This window comes from Microcebus murinus, chromosome 4, assembly GCF_040939455.1.
Source record: "Microcebus murinus isolate Inina chromosome 4, M.murinus_Inina_mat1.0, whole genome shotgun sequence".
NCBI lineage: Eukaryota > Metazoa > Chordata > Mammalia > Primates > Cheirogaleidae > Microcebus > Microcebus murinus.
The window spans coordinates 6,751,090-6,770,018 of NC_134107.1; the positions used below are offsets into that span (position 1 = coordinate 6,751,090).

Sequence of the window (18,929 nt, forward strand, 5' to 3'; positions counted from 1 at the left end):
AGTCCCAAGTCTCGGTAGCTGCCTGGGGTGCCCAGTGGCAGTGCCACTCCTGCGTCCTCCGGTGGCCCCTTGGCACCTGCCCCACAGGGCGGGTCGGCCGCCACCGCTCCCTGCTCGCTCCGCAGCCGCGAGCCGGGACAGCCCCATGCTGGCTCTGGGCCTCTCCCTGAGAAGCCCCGGCTTGCTTCCAGAAGTCCCCCACGAAGAGAGCACGCAACAACATATGTGTCTGTTTATTTCAAGGCATGGAGCACAGACATGTCCCCACACTGGACGGGGGAGAGACAGAACGCGGGTACAAAAACGGGAGAACACACGATCGGTTATGCTCGGATGGCACCGCCACGACGTATTAAGGCTCTGTATGTGTGTGCGCGCGTGTGGGCACTCGCGCACGCGGGCACACACGCGTGCACGCGCGCACGCAGGCGGCACCAGCACAGGGACGGAGGCCAGGCGCCGGAGGCTGACCGCTGCTCGCAGCCGGCCGGCAATATTGCAGTTACGTCTATTAAAAAAGTGTAACGTAGGAAGACTGTGCGTCGGTCTGAGCAAAGTGACGAGCTTGAGCCTCCCTGACCCGGGCACACGGGGCCAGCTGAGCCCGGGCCCTGTGCCCTGCCGCCGCCCGCGCCCGCCTGCCCTGCCGCCGCCTCCACCTGTGCACGCCCCCGCCGGGCAGCCCGCGTGCGAGCCAGGCAGGGAGGGAGGTTCCAGGACCTGCCGGTACTGGGCTCCCATCCAGACAGCACGCGGCGGAATAAAGACACCAGGACGTCCTCCCCAGAGCAGCGCCGGCCCGTCCGGGGTGGCCCCGGCAATGCGGGCGCGGTCTCAGGAAGTCAGGCGTGTGCATCAGTGTGTCAGAGCCCTGGGGACTCCGGGCCTGCTCGGGGCTCCCGGCTTCCGTGCAGAAAGCTTCCCCTCACCGCCGCTGGGCTGTGGCCATCCGCAGCCTGGGCAGGCCCGCTGGCCGGAATCCGTGGATCCCACGTGGCAGGTGGAGCTGGACTGGGGATGACTAGGCGAGACGACCGGGAACACGCTGCACGACGGAAGCTGCATTTGGCTTTAGCATTAAGGCCGGTGTGGGGCGGGGAGCCCGGCAGGGGAGGCCGGCACCCCCGAGAGGGGCCAGCGCACCTGGCCCGCAGCGCCCTTGCGGCCCCAGGTCCCTGCCGCAGCCCCCTGCTCCAGGGCCCCCGTGACGGGGGCTGTGCTCGCTGGGCCCTCCACCTCCACGCCTAAAGTGCTGGGTGCCTGGGAGGGGGGCTCGGGCTGGGAGTTCTGCAGGCGACACCCGTGCCGCCCCCACGGGCTCTTATTTGAGGATGTAGTTAATAAGTAGCTGACACGCCAGGAGCACGCAGAGCAGGAACCAGGATCGGGGGCTCTGCAGGACGCCCGGGGCCGGCCTCTGCGTGGCCTGTGCCGTGGAGCCCAGCATGGCCGAGAGGTGCCTGCAATGACAGAGGCAGGTCACAGGGACGGTGCAGGGCCAGCATGGCCACCTCCCACAGGACGAGAGGGTGCTGCTGGTGCCGACCAGGTGCTGGACACAGAGTGGGGATGGGGACGGAAGGGGCCGCACCCATCCGGGTCGCAGAGTGTGGCTCTTGGGCATTCCTGAGGGTCCACTCTGCGTGGGCAGGCCAGGAGTGAGCCCGGGCTGCCACCTGGCTCCATGCACATTGGGGTCTCTCTTGGGGCTACCCCCAGGCCTGCACCGGGACTGGCACCTTCCTCTGGGCTCCTTGAAGTCTATGGCCCCGTGTCCGCCGGGCGCTGCCAACTCAGCCTGCTCCAACGCAACGCCCTGTGCCACCCACAGCCCCACACCCCAGCTCACCACGGAGGGACCCCAGGCGGGTTCCTTCCTGTCCCCACCCTGCAGCGAGACCCTCAGGTTCTGGCCCCAAGACAGCCCAGGACATGGCCTCCCTGGGCCCCCCCAGCTGTCCCTTGCCAGGCCCACCTGTGCAGCTCCTGCTGGACCTCGCGGATGGAGAGGACGGCCTCGTGCAGGGCCTGCAGCCGCCGCGCCACCTTCCTGCACCGGGCGCACGGGCTCTCGCCGCCTGGGTTGGCCCAGGGACGGGGAGACGCAGGAGGGGAGGGGAGAACAAGGATGAGCCGCAGGCCCGGGGGCTGCCATGAGGGTCAGGGGTCCGCCCAGCTCAGCCCCCACCCTAGCTCATGGGAAACCCACCGGGCCGAGCTGGGGCACAGGGATACGAGGGAGGGGTGCCGAGGGAGCCCCAGGCTTGGCTGGCCCCTAATGCGCCCTGGGAGACAGAAGTGGCCCAGGCGTGGCTCGTCCCCACAGAGGCAGGGACAAAGTCAGGGAGACACAGGCTGCCCAGGGACAGCGGAGGAGCAGAGAGGCGGGCAGGACGGGTAGATACTGCCCGACCTGCCTCACACAGGCCGGCCAGCTTAGGGAGCCCTGGCCTGAGCCCGCCCCTTCCTCCCCTGCCCCCACCATGTCCCCACCAGCCTCCAGGCAGCCCCCTGGGAGGACGGGCAGGGCAGGCAGAGGAGTCCCTGCCCGGGAGGCCGCCCCATCCTGGGAAGGTAGGGCTCTGGCCCTTCCCATCCTGCAGAGGCGCGGCGGGGGTGGGGCAGGGCCCCCGCCCAGCTGCCCTCCCACCAGGTCAGTCTGCAGCGCCCACCGTCAGGGCTCCGGGCCAGGCCCTAGGAGGGCTCACCTGGGACAAAGTCCCCGTCCTGGTCCTCGTCGGAGAGCTCCGGGCAGGACTCGGGCGTGGAGCCGCTGCTCTCGGTGACCTGGCTGTGGCCGGAGGGCTGGTCGCTGGCCTTGCGGAGCCGCCGGTCTGGGCCGGGCCTCTGCAGAGAGGAGGAGCTGCTGTGGCCAGGAGCCCCCGACCCCCCAAGGGCCCTCGGGGACACAGTGGCACGCTCATGCTGGGCAGTGCTAGAGGCGGCTGCAGGCAGGAACGCAGCTGCCTGTGGTGTGGCTGGCCGGGGCGGTTTGGGTCCGGGCCCTGGGGCGGCCTGGCAGTCATGGCCATGACTCCCATTGGAGACGTGGGCTGCTGACCCCTCCATAGGGGTGGGGGCCCTCGAGGCAGTGTGGACGGGCCTGCTCTGTGCCCATCACGGGCTCCTGCCCAACAAACGCAGGGAGGACGCCACGGGGGCTGCGGTGGCTCAGGCCCCACAGGGACTTGGAACGGCTGGGGCCCCCCCACGATGAGGGGCGTCTCTGGAGGGAACCCCCAGCTCAGCCGGCTGCCAACAAGCCCCCAGGAGAACAGGTGTGGCCAAGGTGAGGCTGATCTGCTCAGCAGCACCTGGAGTTGACAAGGAAGCGTGGCCGCGAGCTGACGCTCAGGGGTTGGGGGACACTGGACTGTGGCTGCCCCCACGTGACACAGGGCCTGTGGGCCCAGAGGGCGCCAGCAGGTGCCAGGGACACACAGCAGAGGTGGGTCAGAGCCGGGACAGGTGGTCAGAGAGGGGGAGGTGGATTTGGCCACAAAGTGATCAGCGGTGACCACCCTGGGACCTCAAGGCATGGGGTGGCCTAGGCCAATGGCAGGGGCTGCTTAGAGGGGAAGGATGCCCGGACCCCAGGCACCCTTCAAAAGCCACGCCTAGGCCAAGCCTGCTCCCTTTCCCATATTCCTTCCTGGCTGCCTGGCCCTCCTCCCACCTTTTCTGGGCCCAAGATCTGTACAAAGGAGACGGAGAACGCTGGCCCCTCCTCTCCCGCCTGGGCAAGGCTCTGAGGCTCAGCCCCTCACCGGCAGGGTGGGATGATGTGGCTACTGAGTTGGCGGAGGGCGACTTTGGGGACAATGGACTAGCGTCAGCAGACCGGGGCTCAGTGCCCCACATATCTGGGTGCCGGGAACTGAGCGTCCTGCAAACCCACGTGTCTTGGATCCGATGATGGGGACCATGAGGGGCTGGGTCCCAGGGAGGGGGAAGCGGGGTGGCCCTGGGCAGGGCGGGGTGCTGACCTCATGCCTGGGCCCCGGGCTGCCCCGGAAGGGGGCCTGGTGGGCCGCGGCCTCCCGCTGCAGGGTGTGTAGGACCCCATCTTGCTCGAACTGGGCGATGTCCTTCATGGGGTCCCAGGGGCTGCGGCTGGAGGGTCCAGAGGGCACGTGTCGGCAGAGGCAGTGGCCTCGGGGAGCGGGGGCTGCTCCCGGCAGTGGCCGGAGCCCCAGGACAGCCGCCCCTGCACCTGCCGTGGGCAGGGCCTCCCCTCCCCCTCCCTCACCGGCTCCCCGGGGGCCGGCTCAGTCCAGCCCCACCGCGTGGGACCCCGGGGCTGCCGCCGGCCCACGCTCACTTCTCGTAGCGGTAGCGCCACTCCTGAGTGGCGGGGTCCAGCTGGAACAGCTGCGGCTTCCAGGGCGTGAGGCTTTGCTGGCGCTCCCGGGTCCGCTGCCGCTGCGCCTCCTCTAGCACGAACTTCTCCTGCGTGGCCTTGTGCTGGTCACCCTTGCCGATGGCCCTGGTGACATGCTGCCAGAGCCTGCAGGCAGCGGACGCGCCCTGAGCTGGGGCAGCTCGACTCCGAGGCAGCTTGGAATCAGGGCCCCTTGGCCCTTGAAGGGAGGCCCTTCCCAGTTGCTTCCCAGGGAAGCAACTGCTTCTTGATTGCCTCCAGTGACAGGGAGCTTACTACCTTGTAGGGAGCCTGTCTCCCCGGTGCTGTTTTTTCTCCATGAGATGGTTTTTCCCTGCACTGAGCTCCCACCCCGCCTTCAGGGACCTCCCAGAGGAGACTCGGGTCACCTGCCCAAAGTGACGGGGTGGCAGGGGGCGCCTGCTCTTCTCCAGGCCTCACCCCTCCCTCCACTGCCAGGACACGTGATCTGCCACGAGGGGCCCGCTCCGAGGTCTGCCCTCCCCGCCAGGGACATGCCGGGGACAGCACTGCGGTCAGCAGGGCCCCTCGGCGCCGGGCGGGCCTCACCTCTCGGACTCCAGCTCCGTCTGCTCTTCGAGCAGCACCGTGTGGCGCTTCAGCCTCTGCCCACGGACCTCCCCGCTGGGGCTCCAGAAGAGCTCGGAGCTGCTGCTTCCCTCCTCCTTGATAAACACGTCGCTGTCCTGCCCAGGCGGCCGGGCAGGGTCAGAGGTGCTGGCCTGGGCGAGGGCGGTCCAGCCACACCCGCCCCGAGGGACGCCCTTACCCAGTGCCCGGTGAGACTCGCCAGGACATCGCCCCCCGACGTGATCTTCCCCGAGATCTGGTTGATGCTCGTGCTGCTCCCGAAGAAAGGCTGTGGGGCACGGGGACAGAGCCATGAGGGGCTGGGGCCCTTCCAGAGGCACGGAGCAGTCATTCTCGGGGGTGCCAGGGAGCCCGGCTGGGACAGGACCCAGTGCCGGAGGAGGCTAAGCTCGCCCCGGAGCTCAGGGATGAGGGCCCCGGGTCCCTCCTGGCTCTGCTGGGCACCTACAGGCACCCTCTTGCCCATCTGGGGTCCCGTCTGAACTACAGGAAGCCAAGAGCTGCTCCTCCGTGTGTCTTGCTTGGGCAACCCTCCCTGGGGAGCGGGAGGGTGGCAGGAGGATCCCAAGGCCCCGTCCTTTGCCTGGCCGAGCTCCAGCCCCGCCCAGGCCAGGCGCAGCCAGCGCTACCTTGAGCTTGAAGTCCAGCTCCGCCTGGAAGTTGTTCTTCGCACACGCGATGGTCACTTTCCCGCCCAGCTCCATGGTCATCGTGCCGTACAGGATTCCTGAAACGGGGCCAGTGTCAGGGGTCGGGCCACCCCCCAGCCCCGCTGAGCCCGGGGGGCCGGTGTCAGACCCGGGGAGGGCAAGAAGGGAGAGCGGAGAAGACGGGAGCTCCCGGGAGCAGAGCCTCACGTGGAGGGACTCGGGGCGTGCATGGTCCCTGGGTGACTGTCACCCCCGAGAAGGGGTTCTCGGCCCTCGCTGGGGCCTGTGCCCCCGTCCGGGAGTCACCCCCATCCCAGGCTCCCAGGAGCCCCGCAGCCCCAGCACACGCAGGGCAGCTCCCTCGACTCTGCGGTTCCTGCTCCAATGCACCCTCCTAAGGGCAGGTGCCGTCCCCACGCACTGCCCCGTCACGGTGGGTGCTGGCGCCCAGGACGGCACCCCGCATGGTTTTAAAAATGAATACATCTTTTTGTCAATGAGTGGAGGAAGGAACGGGTCTACTCCTGGCCATATGGAGGACCTGATCTAATTAAAGAAGCTGGCACCACCAGAGAACCAAAATATTTCCACTCGGAAACACTCAGAAATGTGGGGTAAAACGTGTCTCTTTCAAAAATGAACGAAAGAAACAAAAAAGACAAGCTGTTTGAAATGGCAAAGGCTTGGAACACGCCCCGATCCCTCCATAGGGGGCTGGTCCAGTGCGCCGGCCCGCGCACCCGGCAGAGACGGCTGCTGCCGCTCGGAAGGAACAAGCAGGGTCTCTGTGCCGCACCCAGGCGGCGTCCCCAGGCTGTGACTCTCGGTGGGAAGGGCCAGCTGCAAACAGCGTGGGCCCCGACCCTCCCATAAAGTTAAATGTTTTATTTTATTTTATTTTAATTATTTTATTTATTTTTAAAGCCAGTCAAATTTAGCAGTGGGGGGTTGGATACCAACTTTAGTGACACTAATGTGAATAAGTTCTGATAACCCACTACCATCTGACCGGCCTAAGTATTTTATTCTAACTATTAAAAATTATAGGCCGGGCGCGGTGGCTCACACCTGTAACCCTAGCACTCTGGGAAGCCGAGGTGGGAGGATCGCTCAAGGTCAGGAGTTCGAAACCAGCCTGAGCAAGAGCGAGGCCCCATCTCTACTAAATATTGAAAGAAATTAATTGGCCAACTAATATATACATAGAAAAAATTAGCCGGGCGTGGTGGCGCATGCCTGTAGTCCCAGCTACTCGGGAGGCTGAGGCAGGAGGATCGCCTGAGCCCAGGAGTTTGAGGTTGCTGTGAGCTAGGCTGACGTCATGGCACTCTAACCCAGACAACAGAGTGAGACTGTCTAAAAAAAAAAAAATTATAATTATAAAAGAATTTTAAAGAGCAATTCCTAGAAACCAAAAGTAAAATGAAATAAGAAACCTGAATTGGGTGTCGGTGGGTGGCACGATCTCAGAGGGGACCTATTCCAGATGACTTCAAAAGTCCCAGAGGGACATACCTAGGACAGAGACCGTCACACTATCCAACCGCACACTGCTGTCGTCATTGTGCTGCGGCTGTATTCTGGACTGCCACATGTGGGACGTGGACAGAAGTCACCACGCTTGTGACCTTGAAAATTGGGCTTTTTGGGATCGGAGGAAGATTCTGATGTCAGGTCAGCCCAGTCCTGCCACCCTGGGTCCGGATTGAAGCCCGAGTGTAAACTCAGGGTCTATTTTAAGCTGGCCGCAAAAGATTTCTCCATTCGGTTCGCTGGAAAATCTCAGAAACAACGACCAGGGCACTCCTGAGACACAGACCTGGAGGTGGCTGGTGTGATGGTTGCTCTGCACTATGGCTGTAACATTATAGGCTGGGCACGGTGGCTCACGCCTATCATCCTAGCACTCTGGGAGGCCTAGGCGGGCAGATTGCTCAAGGTCAGGAGTTCGAAACCAGCCTGAGCAAGAGGGAGACCCTGTCTCTACTATAAACAGAAATAAATTAATTGGCGAACTAAAAATATATATAGAAAAAAATTAGCTGGGCATGGTGGTGCATGCCTGTGCCACCACGGAACACCACGGAACTGTCCACTTTATAAGTGCATTTAAGACGATGGATATTGTTGCGTGCATCCTACCACAACCAGAGAGACAGAGACAAACAAGAGAAACGGATCTGACCTCCAGCTGTGGCCTCTAAACCTTATTTCCCACGGGAGGGAACCCGGGCTCCCTGGAGAAACGGCTGCTCCGAGGTCCGGAGCGGAAGCGTCCAAGGTGTCCTCGTGGTCGCGCCAGCAAAGCGGCCAGGGTGGGCAAGAAGGGCCCGGAAGCCAACGGCGGCCCCCGCGCCCCGGGCAAAGATGGGACAACGTGAGTATCGGTAAGGATGACGGCTGGAGGGACCGGAAACCACTCAATATGTTCTTATCACACGTTAACAAACCACAGCCACAGCCACAGCGACGGCAACCGCCTCTGGCGGGTGGCGGGGAAAGGCTCACGCTGAGGAGACCTGGCATTGGTCCCAGAGCCGGCCGAGCCCACGGGCAGCGCGCAGAGGACGGGGGAGTTTGCTGCTGGTGAGTGAAGGGAGCCACGGAATGCCACCCCTCGTGGCTCCCAGGAAACGCACAGATCCAGGTGCGAGAACCAACGTCCTCTAACGTCGCCAAGAACCACCCGCCCTGCGCGCCCGCCGTGGAGAGACGCGCATCGCTGGGCGGCGTCCTGCGAGCGGACTGCGCGAGCGGAGCACGCCCCGCACCACGAGCAAGCCGGCTGCGGTTTGGGGGCTCGCGGGTGATGCCCCGGCAGGGGAGCCTGGCCGGCAAAATCCCGCCCGGGGGAAACCACAGGAAAACGACTCGTTTCTCCGATACACACGCAAGGGGAAAACGGCGGGAGGGACACCAAGGAACTGGAGAGACAGAGCGACCACGCGCAGAGCCTGCTGTGCAGCCCTGCTCAGGCGCATGGGCCGTGACATGCGTGTGCGTGTCTGGACACGCGTGCACACGGCAACCGGGCGGCTCTCAACGCAGCCTGAGCGTCTGACGGCAGGGAAAGAGCCTCCGTTTTGTTTTGGCGTGCCAACAGCATCGGGCTGTGGTTGGAAAGGGAAATCCCGGGGGAGTCAGACTCAGGGTGGGAGTGGCGGTCGCCGCGGCGGGCCGGCGGTCGCGGGTTGCGGGTGCCCGTCTGCACTCGTGCCGCTGAAGTTGCTGTGTGACCCCCCTGCTAACTTCGACTGGCTTTAAAGAAAAATGGGGAAAAAATTTTTAAAAAGGGAAAGAAATCTTCATCTTTTAGTGACACACAATAAAATACACAGATGACGTGACATGGCGCCTGGGATTCACGTCCAGTCGACGGGAGGCAGAGTACGTGGGGTTCGCAGGCCTCCCACGCTGTGGCACCTGCACCACACTCTCACGGCATGTTTGAGGGCTGCCCTCGTACAAGGCTGAAAAAAATACGCAGTGTTCTTCCAAATGCGCAGATGAGCAGGTGTGCGTACAGGAACAAAAGGGAAATCCCCTGGGAGAGAAAACAAAAAAGGAAGGAAAAGTCGAGGAAGAAGTGAGGGAGGAGGGAGAGGGAGGAGGAGGAGGAGGGGGGAGGAGGGGGGAGGGGGAAGAAGGGGAGGGAGGAGGAGGAGGAGGGAGGAGAAGGGGAAGGAGGAGGAGAAGGAGGGGGAGGAAGAAGAGGAGAAGGAGGAGGAAATGGAGGAGGAGGAGGGGGAGGAGAAAGAGGGGGAGGAGGAGGAAGGGAGGGGGAGGAGGAGGGGGAAGAGGAGGAGGAGGAGGAGGAAGAGGAAAAGGAGGAGGAGGAGGGGGAGGAGAAAGAGGAGGAGAAGGAGGAGGATGGAGGAAGAGGAGAGAGGGAGGAGGAGGAGGAGAAGGAGGAGGAGGGGGGAGAAGGAAGAGGAGGAGAAGGAGGGAGGGAGGAGGAGGAGAAGCAGGGAGGGAGGAGGAGGGAGGGAGGAGGGAGGGAGGAGGAGGGAGGGAGGAGGAGGAGGAGGGGGGAGAAGGAAGAGGAGGAGAAGGAGAAGGAGGAGGAGAAGGAGAAGGAGGAGGAGGAGGGAGGGAGGGGGAGGAGGGAAGGAGGAGGAAGAGGGAAGGAGGAGGAGGAGGAGCAGGGAAGGAGGAGGAAGCGGGAAGGAGGAGGAGGAGGAGCAGGGAAGGAGGAGGAAGAGGGAAGGAGGAGGAGGAGGAGCAGGGAAGGAGGAGGAAGAGGGAGGAGGAGGAGCAAGGAGGGAGGAGGAGGGAGGGAGGAGGAGGGAGGGAGGAGGAGGAGAAAGAGAAGGAGGAAGAGAAGGAGGGAGGGAGGGAGGGAGGGAGGGGGAGGAGGGAAGGAGGAGGAGGAGGGAGGGAGGAGGAGGAGGAGCAGAGAGGGAGGAAGAGGGAGGGAGGAGGAGGAGGAAGGAGGGAAGAGGAGGGAGGGAGGAGCGTTTGTTGCTCTCAGTTCCTGGTTTCTGAGGTTCCCTCAGGGAGCAGTGACAGGTCCCTGGGCCGTAGTCACCAGGACAGTTGTTGGGAGACCTGTCCACAGAGCAGGGACCCTCCCGTGGCCACACTGTCAGAAGAGGAGGAGCTGTGGAAGTTTCCGGAACTGTGGAAGCCCCTCCACGACAGGCGGAGAGTCCACGAATTTGCAAGGTGAGCTTGGGATTCACACAGTCTCTGTGAGGGCCCAGAAAAATGAGAATCCCCAGGTTTTACTAAACAGCCGTTCGCTGAGTATCTGTGGCAGTGGGAACACAGTAGCAAACAAACTAATTAGAATATTAGAGTTATTAGCAAGAGAAGAGATAAAGCAATTGTATTTACAATGTTCAAAGGTTTATAAGAAGGGATTGCAAACACGACCACGGAACAAGGAACAAGAGCGAATGAAGAGGCGAGTCTGAAAGGGAACCAAGCAGAACTTCTAGGGAAACAAAACATCAACATTGCAAACTCGATGGGTGAGTTCAATCAACATCAGGTTAACTGGAGTTGAAGGTATAGCTAAAGAAATTATCTAGAACGCAACGAGATAAAAGATACGATGGAAACCTTGTGAAATACAGAGCATGGAAGGAGATGGCTTAGCTTATGTTTCCCTGGAGTTCTAGAAACAAATAGAGAAATTAAGAGTGAGGCAGCATTAAAAAAAAGTAACGCCTCTGAACTCAATGGTAAGAGAAAGGAACGATGGCGAGGACTTGGGGGCTGCAGTGAGTTGTGACTGTGCCACTGCACCCCGGCCCGGGGGACAGAGCGCGGCCTCGTCCCCAAGAACAAACAGAATAAGGGCTAAACGTTTCCAGATTAAAAATTTCCAGGCTAACAATTTCCAGATCAAAGCCGTGAAACCTCAGATGCAAAGAGTTCCAACAAACAAGAAGCCTCCATCAGCAAAAACATAAGAGGAATGCAGAGCTGGCAAGCTGCAAGAAGACGGGGAGGAACCTTCAGATGCGCACGAAGAAGCCGACCTGCAAAGGCCGCAGCCCGCGCGATTCCGACCACGTGGCGTTACGGGAAAGGCAAAACCACGGGGACAGCAACAGCATCCGTGGTTGCCAGGGTGCCGGGAGGGAGGGATGAACAGGCGGGTTCATCTGGGCCTGTCTCATCATGAGAGATTTTTGGGTGTGAAAGTCTTTCCGCACGAACACTGGGGATGGTAGGTGCAGGTCATTACGTATTTGTCAAAATCCACAGAACGCACAAGGCCAAGAGGGACCCTGCTGTGAACTGTGCACTTTAGCTAATTATGCTGTATTAATATCGGCTCCTCGGCCGCGCGCGGTGGCTCACGCCTGTAATCCTAGCACTCTGGGAGGCCCAGGCGGGTGGATTGCTCGAGGTCAGGAGTTCGAAACCTACCTGAGCAAGAGCGAGACCCCATCTCTACTTAAAAATAGAAATTAATTAATTGGCCAACTAAAAATATATATAAAAAATTAGGCGGGCGTGGTGGCGCATGCCTGTAGTCCCAGCTACTCGGGAGGCTGAGGCAGGAGGATTGCTTGAGCCCAGGAGTCTGAGGTTGCTGTGAGCGAGGCTGACGCCACGGCACTCTAGCCTTGGCAACAGACTAAGACTCTGTCTCAAAAGAAAAACAAAACAAAACGTCGGCTCATCAGTTGCACATGGCCTATGTAGGGGTCTGTGTGAACTCTCTGTACTTCCTGCTCAATGTTCCTGCAAACCTAAAACCACTATACCAAAATAAATCTATCAGTTAAAAAACAAAAACAAAAACAATCCAAACCTTGACGCGCCATAGTGAGACCATCTAAAACACAGCTACAGAGAAAAGCAGTCTTGGTGACAGCCAGCCAGCCAGCCGATCGGCCGCCCGCCAGCCAGGACCCCAGACGGCGACACAGGATGTGTGCACGGAGCCGAACACGGCAACCTACCTGCAATCACACACTCGCCTTAAAAGTCATCGACCAGTGAGGGCGAAATAAAGATGCCTCCAAGCAAACAAACGCCAAAGGCGCTAGCAGGCGGGCGCGCTCCCCCGGGCCGCTCACCTTTGCAGTGGGCGTAGGGCATGGTGAGCGAGTACTCCTCCGCGCGGCTCAGCAAGGTGAGCGTGGCCCTGCCGTCCAGCAGGGCCGACAGCGAGTTCCCTGCGGAGACAGGGGCGGGCGGGACCGTGAGCGGCGCAGACTGGGCGTCCCAGGCTCTGAGCCCCTTCCCCGGCTGTGGGACCCTGGGCAGGTCCTTGACCCCTCTGAGCCTCAGACGCCGGAAAAGCCCTGGCCGGTCTGCACGTGGCGTCTGCCCCGAGCAGCTGTGTAACTTTTCCTGTGCTGATGGTTTATTTCAGTTATTAAACCAGGGACCCTTGCGGGGAGCCCCTCTTGGATTTTAAGCGCCCCTGTGGAGGGGGCGCGCCCCACTCTGGGCTGGGAAGATGGGCGGCGCCCCTGGGCAGACGCCACCTGCCACCCCTCCGAAAATGTGCGCGCACACGTAGGGTGTTCTCCGCGCACCCCGCAGACAGCTGGGCGCACACGGTGCTCAGCACACACCTGCGCACACGTGACAAGGACACAAAGGTGCGCCTGATGGGAAAGGAATAGAAATGGGCATTTTCTGAGCCAGGCCCTGGAGCAGCACTGTCCACCGAAGTTCCTGCGAAGATGGGAGCGTTCGATCCTGCCTGTCCCACTCGGGGCCACCACCCACGTGCGGCCGCTGAGCCCGAGTGACGTGGGCCCCACAATTAAGGGGCTGCCGCGTCTCGTGTTTTATTTCACTTTAGCCACTTTAAGTAGCTGCGTGTGGCCAGAGGCCACCAACCGGTGCAGCGCGGGTCCCTGCCTGCCCACGGCATCCCTGCAAAAGGCGCCACCCTCGGCTGGGGGGGCGCCGGGCTGGGGACGCCAACGCCAGGGCCTGAGCACGTTGCCACCCATGTGGTCTCTGGCCGGGCAGGGACGTGCACACGGCCACCCCTGCCACCCCTGGAGCCCAGGCCTCCCCGGGCTGCGCCTCTCACCGTAGAACCTGGACTTGGCGGTGATGCTGCCGCTGATGCAGAAGCCGTCCTTCCGGTTGCTGACGTGGAAGGCGGACACGGGCGGGTGGTGGGACACCTGTGTGCGGCAGGCGGCTCTGGAAACAGCCCCGGGCTGAGCACCCCAGGGAGGCCCCATGGCCCCTCCACTTCCCCTCGTGCCCAGTCCCAGCACCGGGCGGAGGACCTTCCCGGCTCCTGCTCCGGATGCTCAGGGCAGCCTCGAATCCCTGAATCGGTGGGAGTGGGATGCCCCGCCCCTGTCCCCAGGGAGATGCCACCTGCTGTCACAGCTCCTGGGCTGTGTCCCAGCTCTCTGCGAGATGCCCCGTTGGCAGCGGCTGGGCCCAGAGCCCTTGCGATGGGCAGCCCCCCCCCCAAAATAAAAACGTGCACGCGGCGGGGTCAGGCTTGCTCCTGCCCGCTGCCGGGCCGCCCTCCCAGAGCCCGGGCCGCGGGGCTTGCCTGTTCCGCGATGTAGAACGTGTGGCTGTCGGTCTGGGGGTGGAACCAGCAGCAGCGGAAGGTCTCCCCCAGGATGGGGTTGTAGGGCTTCTTGATCCCCTGCGGGCAGCGGACGGGAACGCGCTGGAGCAGTGGTGGGAGGGGCTTGCGCGCCGGGCGTGGCGGGGACTGAGGGACGGTGGGTGGCCGCCCGCCGCGCCCTGGCCCTGGGACGGACGGCCTGGTGTGCCGCCAGCCTCTGGGAACAGCACCCCACTTCTGCTTTGGGGACGCTATGCTCTGCTGGTTCACCTTCTGGGGGGCGGCCTAGGGCATCCTTCCTGTCCACTTCTCGGATCAGAGGGGGACAGGACACCCCGGCCAAGTCACAATCTCCCAGACTTCGGGTGTAGCCCACACACAACCCGCTGAAAGCTGCCTGCAGAAGGCACCGTGTGGCCAGGAGACCTGGCGCCAGCCCCAACCTGCCGTGTGACTTGGGTCGTCCCTTCCTCTCCCCGAGCCTCAGTTTCCCCAACTGCACGATGAAGACGCGGAACCAGAATTGTGGTTTTCAAACTTGTGTGCCACGGAACCCCGGGGCTCCGTGGTGGGGGAGGGGGCACGGGCGGGGCTGCACACCCCTCTCCCCCCACAACCAGGGCAGCCCTGCTGTCATCCGAGTCCTGCGTCTGGGGCTCTAAAACTGGGTTCCATGACTGAAAAATGATGAAAACCACAGGTCACTAAGGCGCCTTGAGGTCCAGGGTGGAAAGCGCCGTTCCTGGCACGGTGGCGTGCCGCAGTGGCACTAGCAGGCCTGAGGCTGTTCTCTTGGGGTGGGGAATGTCCCACTTGGGTCCTTAAGGGAACTGGGGCCACCCTGGGGGTCTGTCCTGACATGTCCACGGACCCCTCCAGGGGAAGTTAGGGCCAGTGCGCAACGACCAGGATCCTTGAAGGCCGTGGGCAGCAGGGGTGGCCAGGGCCCCGCCCCGCCCGGCGTGTCTCACCTTGGGCTTCTTGTAGAAGCCGGACAGGTACCAGCGCAGCACAAGCTTCATGCGGCTGTAGGCGTCCTCCTCCGCGGCCGCCCTGTGAGGGGCGGGACAGCTCTGACCCCAGGCCGCGTCCCTGACCCCCGTCCCACCATCCAACCTCTAACCACACGGCTGGAAAAAGGCCCCCAGGCCCCATCCTGCCGGGCAGCCCCGAGGCAGGGGTTCTCCTGAGGGGCCGGGGCTGCTCCCGTGCTGGGAGCTGCTCGGGGCCGCCAGGCTGCCCCCGCCTCCAGGAAGCCCCCAGTGCTCCCTCTGGCCGGCCCCTTTCCTGCCTCTGCAGCCCACCCGTCCGGCCCGAGGGTGCAGGGTGAACAGCAGGTGCTGGGCGCTGCCCCCAAACGCACCACCGATGGCCACGGCCTCAGCACCGCCTGCCACGCTCCCTCTGCACCTGCTCCTCCCGGCTGGTCTCGGGGACAGGGTCCCTGGGAGGCCAGAGCCGCAGGGACAGCGGACAGAGGAAACCCGCGGGGCCCCGGCGCCCACCTGGAGAGCAGGTCGGCGTGGTAGTAGTAGTCGGAGAGCTTGTTGAGGAAGGAGCGCGGCTCCAGCACGAAGGTGGGCAGCACCACGCGCGACAGGTCCATGCCCGGCCGCAGCTGCTTCAGCAGGACCCACATCAGGCTCTTGTGCTCTTCCGACACCGTCTCCACCTGCGACACCTCGCCCAGCTGCGCGGGGCGGCCGCGGTCAGGCCCCGGCCGCGGCGGGCAGGACGGCGCGGCTGCTCTCTGCCCGCCCGGCCCCTTCCCCCGGCCACCCGGGCCCCTCTGCGGCTGGCTGGTGCCTCCCGAGACTGGCTGTGAAGCCCACGTGTGCACGTGGGTGACGCTGGGCACGGCGTCCGGGGCTCAGCCCGTCCTGTCCGCACGGCTGTCCGGTGAGGCAGGCGGCCGCCTGCTCCTTCCTCTGTTTTTTTTTTTTTTAAAACATTATTACTATTTTAAAATTTCTGGCCGGGCGCGGTGGCTCACGCCTGTAATCCTAGCACTCTGGGAGGCTGAGGCGGGAGGATTGCTCAAGGTCAGGAGTTCGAGACCAGCCTGAGCAAGAGCGAGACCCCGTCTCTACTAAAAACAGAAAGAAAATAATTGGCCAACTGCAAATATATAGGAAAAATGAGCCGGGCATGGTGGCGCACGCCTGTAGTCCCAGCTACTCTGGAGGCTGAGGCAGGAGGATCGCTTGAGCCCAGGAGTCTGAGGTTGCTGTGAGCTAGGCTGATGCCACGGCACTCTAGCCCGGGCAACAGAATGAGACTCTGTCTCAAAAAAACATAATAATGAAATAATAAAATTTCTTTCCTCTCTTTCTTTTTTAACCACTTTACAGAGGTGTGATGGGTGCACAGAGTTGTAGATTGCGAACGTGCACAACTGCACGCGCTGGGAGACAAGTGCGGGCCAGGAAACTATCAGTCACTGCCGTAAACTCTCCTGTCACCTCCGAAGGCCTACACGTCCTTCAGGAAGGTGCCCTCGTTTGCTGCCCTCCTCCTGTCCTGAGACCCCCGACCCTCTCCACGGCTCTTCTTGCTCTAGACTCACACCTTGCGGCAGCTCCAGGGCGCCCATGGGGACAGTGGTCCTGCCCCCTCCACACAGGGGGCGAGTGACTTGCCCAGGGTCACACAGCTAGGGTGCAGCAGAGGCGGGACTGGAACCCAGGGCAGTCTACACCCTAGCTTGATGGCCGCTGCCCTAGGAGACAGGAGGATGGGGAGCCGGCAGCAGGCCTGCATCAGGGGCTGGCTCCCCGCTGCTGGGCTGCCTCAGGCAAGCCACTCTGCCCCTCTGTGCGTGCAGAGCCGTGGACAAGGCCCATGGCACTGGCCCAGCGGGCTTTGCCACTCGGGACCGGGGAAGCCCAGGAGTGCCCACACGAAGCCCTGAGCTGTGGCTCCCCTGCCTCTGTTTCCAGGCCAGCTCTGGGCTCACAAGGGCAGCTGCCCCGTCAGCAATCCTGCTCTGCCCGTGTCCACCCCCCACACCCACATAGTCCCATCCTGCTCATCCCGCTCACCCTGCCTAGCCTCCCAATGCTCCCCTAGCTGTGCTCAGCCTCCGAAGGTCGGGGTGCCCACTCCCTTCCCCGGCGCCCAAACTTGAACCCCAGACTTGGAACCCCCGACTCTCACCTGCAGTGGCATCTCTGCTGTCCTGCCTCTCGGCCCTGCCCTGCCCGGCTCCTAGCGGCATCTGTCTGGGACCTGCCCAACCCACCCCTGCAATGCCCTGACCCTGCCCACCACACCTTCTCCATCGTGCCAGGGCCAAGGTGCCCTCAGCTTCCTCCTGACAACTGCTCCTCCTTGTGGGTGGCTTAGCGGCCATGCCCAGCCCCGGCCTGACCTCCCATTTGCACGCACACAGCAGCCTGCTCCCTCTAAGGACAGCAGCCCGGCAGCCGGGCATCCTCACAGGGCACCAGTCAAGACCACTCCTGCCCCCGGTGGAGCCAGAGGCAGACAAGACCCGTCCCGAGCAACAAGGACCCAAATCTCCTTTTTCCTGCTAAAACCGGGGGCTGCCTCGTCTCCACCCAGGACAGCCTGAGCCTCACTCCTTTCGTCTCTGCTTCTGCATGGGAAGGACGAGATCCCTGGTCACAGAGCCCCCTGGCTGACAGCACCCCACCCAGAGCAAAGCCCGGCTTCCTTGGCCCACCCCAAAACCACCCAACAGAAGCCTAGATCCTGTCTGTCCTTCTGCACCTGTCTGTCCTTCCAGACACGTCCCGGCCGTATCTACAGGTAGGCCCTGGGCCTGCCGCTGCCCTGGCCTTGTGCACCAGTGGCCTCTGCCCGCAACGCCTCCCGGCCCTCAGTCGCAGGCTGCAGAGAGGTCCCTGACCCCCCTGTGGGACGGCCCCTCCAGCCTGTCATGGGCCTCAACCCGGCCACCTCCCTCATGGCTCCCTGACCTCCTCTTTCTGCGTGTGGGTCTGTGGTCTGTCTGCTGCTGACCCCTGAGACACACGGGGCCGGGGCCCGTCTCGTGTGCAGCCGTCTCTTCCGGGCCCAGAGCAGCCCGGGGTGTGCAGGTGCCCGGTCAGTACGGGACCTGCGTCCCCCGCTTCCTTGCACTCTGTGCTCCTCCCGGAAGCCGACCACCCACCAGGAGGGGTCCAGCCCCCCGAGCCTCCTGTTGTCCCGTCACGGTGCATTCTGGCCTGGGGGAGTCGCCACATGCACCCCACACTCCATGCCAGCCAGCCGGCCGGCCAGGCACGCGGTGAGAGCCGCCTCTCTCGGAAGAAGGGAACTCGTCCACCCAAGCATCCCAGCCATGCCGCCACGGGACAGGGCAGTGAGACCCACCCCCAGACCCTCAGGGCGCCTTGGCATTTCTACCTCTGCCTCTGGCGCGAGGGGCTGCCCGGGGCTGCGGGCCCAGCACACTCACCTCCCCGAGCTCCTCGTGCACCTGCTCCACGTAGGTGGTCCCCCTGCGTGCGGGGGCCCCGGGGGTCTCCGACTGGTCACTCCCGCTCTCGGTCTTGCGGCTGTGGTCCTGGGTCTCAGGGTCCGACTCCTCGGGGTTCTCTCTCTCCGACTTGTCCGAGAACGCGTCGTTCTCCGAGCGGCTCTCCAGGGACGGCCCGTTCAGCCTGGAAGGCGGATGGCGCCTGTGGGTCCCAGGGCCAGGCGGCCTTCGGCGGGCTGGGGGCACCACACACATCCCGCATTCGACCCCCGCAACCAACCACCCGCCTCTGCCGCTGTCGGCCCCTTTCACAGACAAAGAAACTGAGGCTGGGGGAGCCACAGCGGTGAGCATGTCACTGCCGCCGGTCCCCGTGCCCCCCGCCGCCCGAGAACCCAGGAGTGGGCGCCAACCCCGCCCGGCTCACGGGAACAGGTCCTGGTCGGCGTGGCCGGCGGCCGAGGCGGGCAGCCCGTAGAGCGAGGAGGGCGAGGCGTCTGGCGAGGACCCCGGCTCCCCGTCCAGGCCGGGCTTGCAGGTGCCCAGGCGCAGCAGGCTGGAGCAGCGCAGCGCCAGCTCCAGGGCGTCCAGCCAGCAGCGGCCTGGCGGGGGCGGGGCCACAGGGTGAGCCCTCCCCGATGGTGGCCCCTGCCCCACCCGCCTCGTCCGACAGCTCGCTGCTCCCATCCCGCCAGGCTGCAGAGGCGGTGGGCTGCCCTGCCCTTCGAGGCCCCGTGGGACCCGCCACGGGGCTGGGGAATGGCCGTTCCCGCGCTCCACCACCAGGGGGCGACGCGGCACCGGCGGGACAGGAGGCTGGCGCCCCGC

At 63.6% G+C, this 18,929-nt stretch overlaps 1 protein-coding gene across 1 annotated transcript in view; it reads right to left on the reverse strand.

Annotated features, from left to right (window-relative positions):
* Positions 1–853: 853 nt before the first annotated feature.
* Positions 854–18,929, reverse strand: part of OSBPL5 (oxysterol binding protein like 5) — a 58,777-nt gene continuing 40,701 nt past the window's right edge. Inside the window, exons 8-22 of the mRNA XM_020286446.2 lie at positions 18,529–18,703; positions 18,081–18,285; positions 15,163–15,347; positions 14,629–14,710; positions 13,637–13,735; positions 13,154–13,250; positions 12,180–12,278; positions 5,623–5,720; positions 5,172–5,261; positions 4,952–5,088; positions 4,322–4,507; positions 3,987–4,113; positions 2,709–2,847; positions 1,976–2,078; positions 854–1,460 (exon numbers count right to left, since the gene is read on the reverse strand). Coding sequence (XP_020142035.1) covers positions 1,322–1,460; positions 1,976–2,078; positions 2,709–2,847; positions 3,987–4,113; positions 4,322–4,507; positions 4,952–5,088; positions 5,172–5,261; positions 5,623–5,720; positions 12,180–12,278; positions 13,154–13,250; positions 13,637–13,735; positions 14,629–14,710; positions 15,163–15,347; positions 18,081–18,285; positions 18,529–18,703 — 1,961 coding nt within the window. The 3' untranslated portion in view covers positions 854–1,321. The remainder of the gene's footprint in view (positions 1,461–1,975; positions 2,079–2,708; positions 2,848–3,986; positions 4,114–4,321; positions 4,508–4,951; positions 5,089–5,171; positions 5,262–5,622; positions 5,721–12,179; positions 12,279–13,153; positions 13,251–13,636; positions 13,736–14,628; positions 14,711–15,162; positions 15,348–18,080; positions 18,286–18,528; positions 18,704–18,929) is intronic.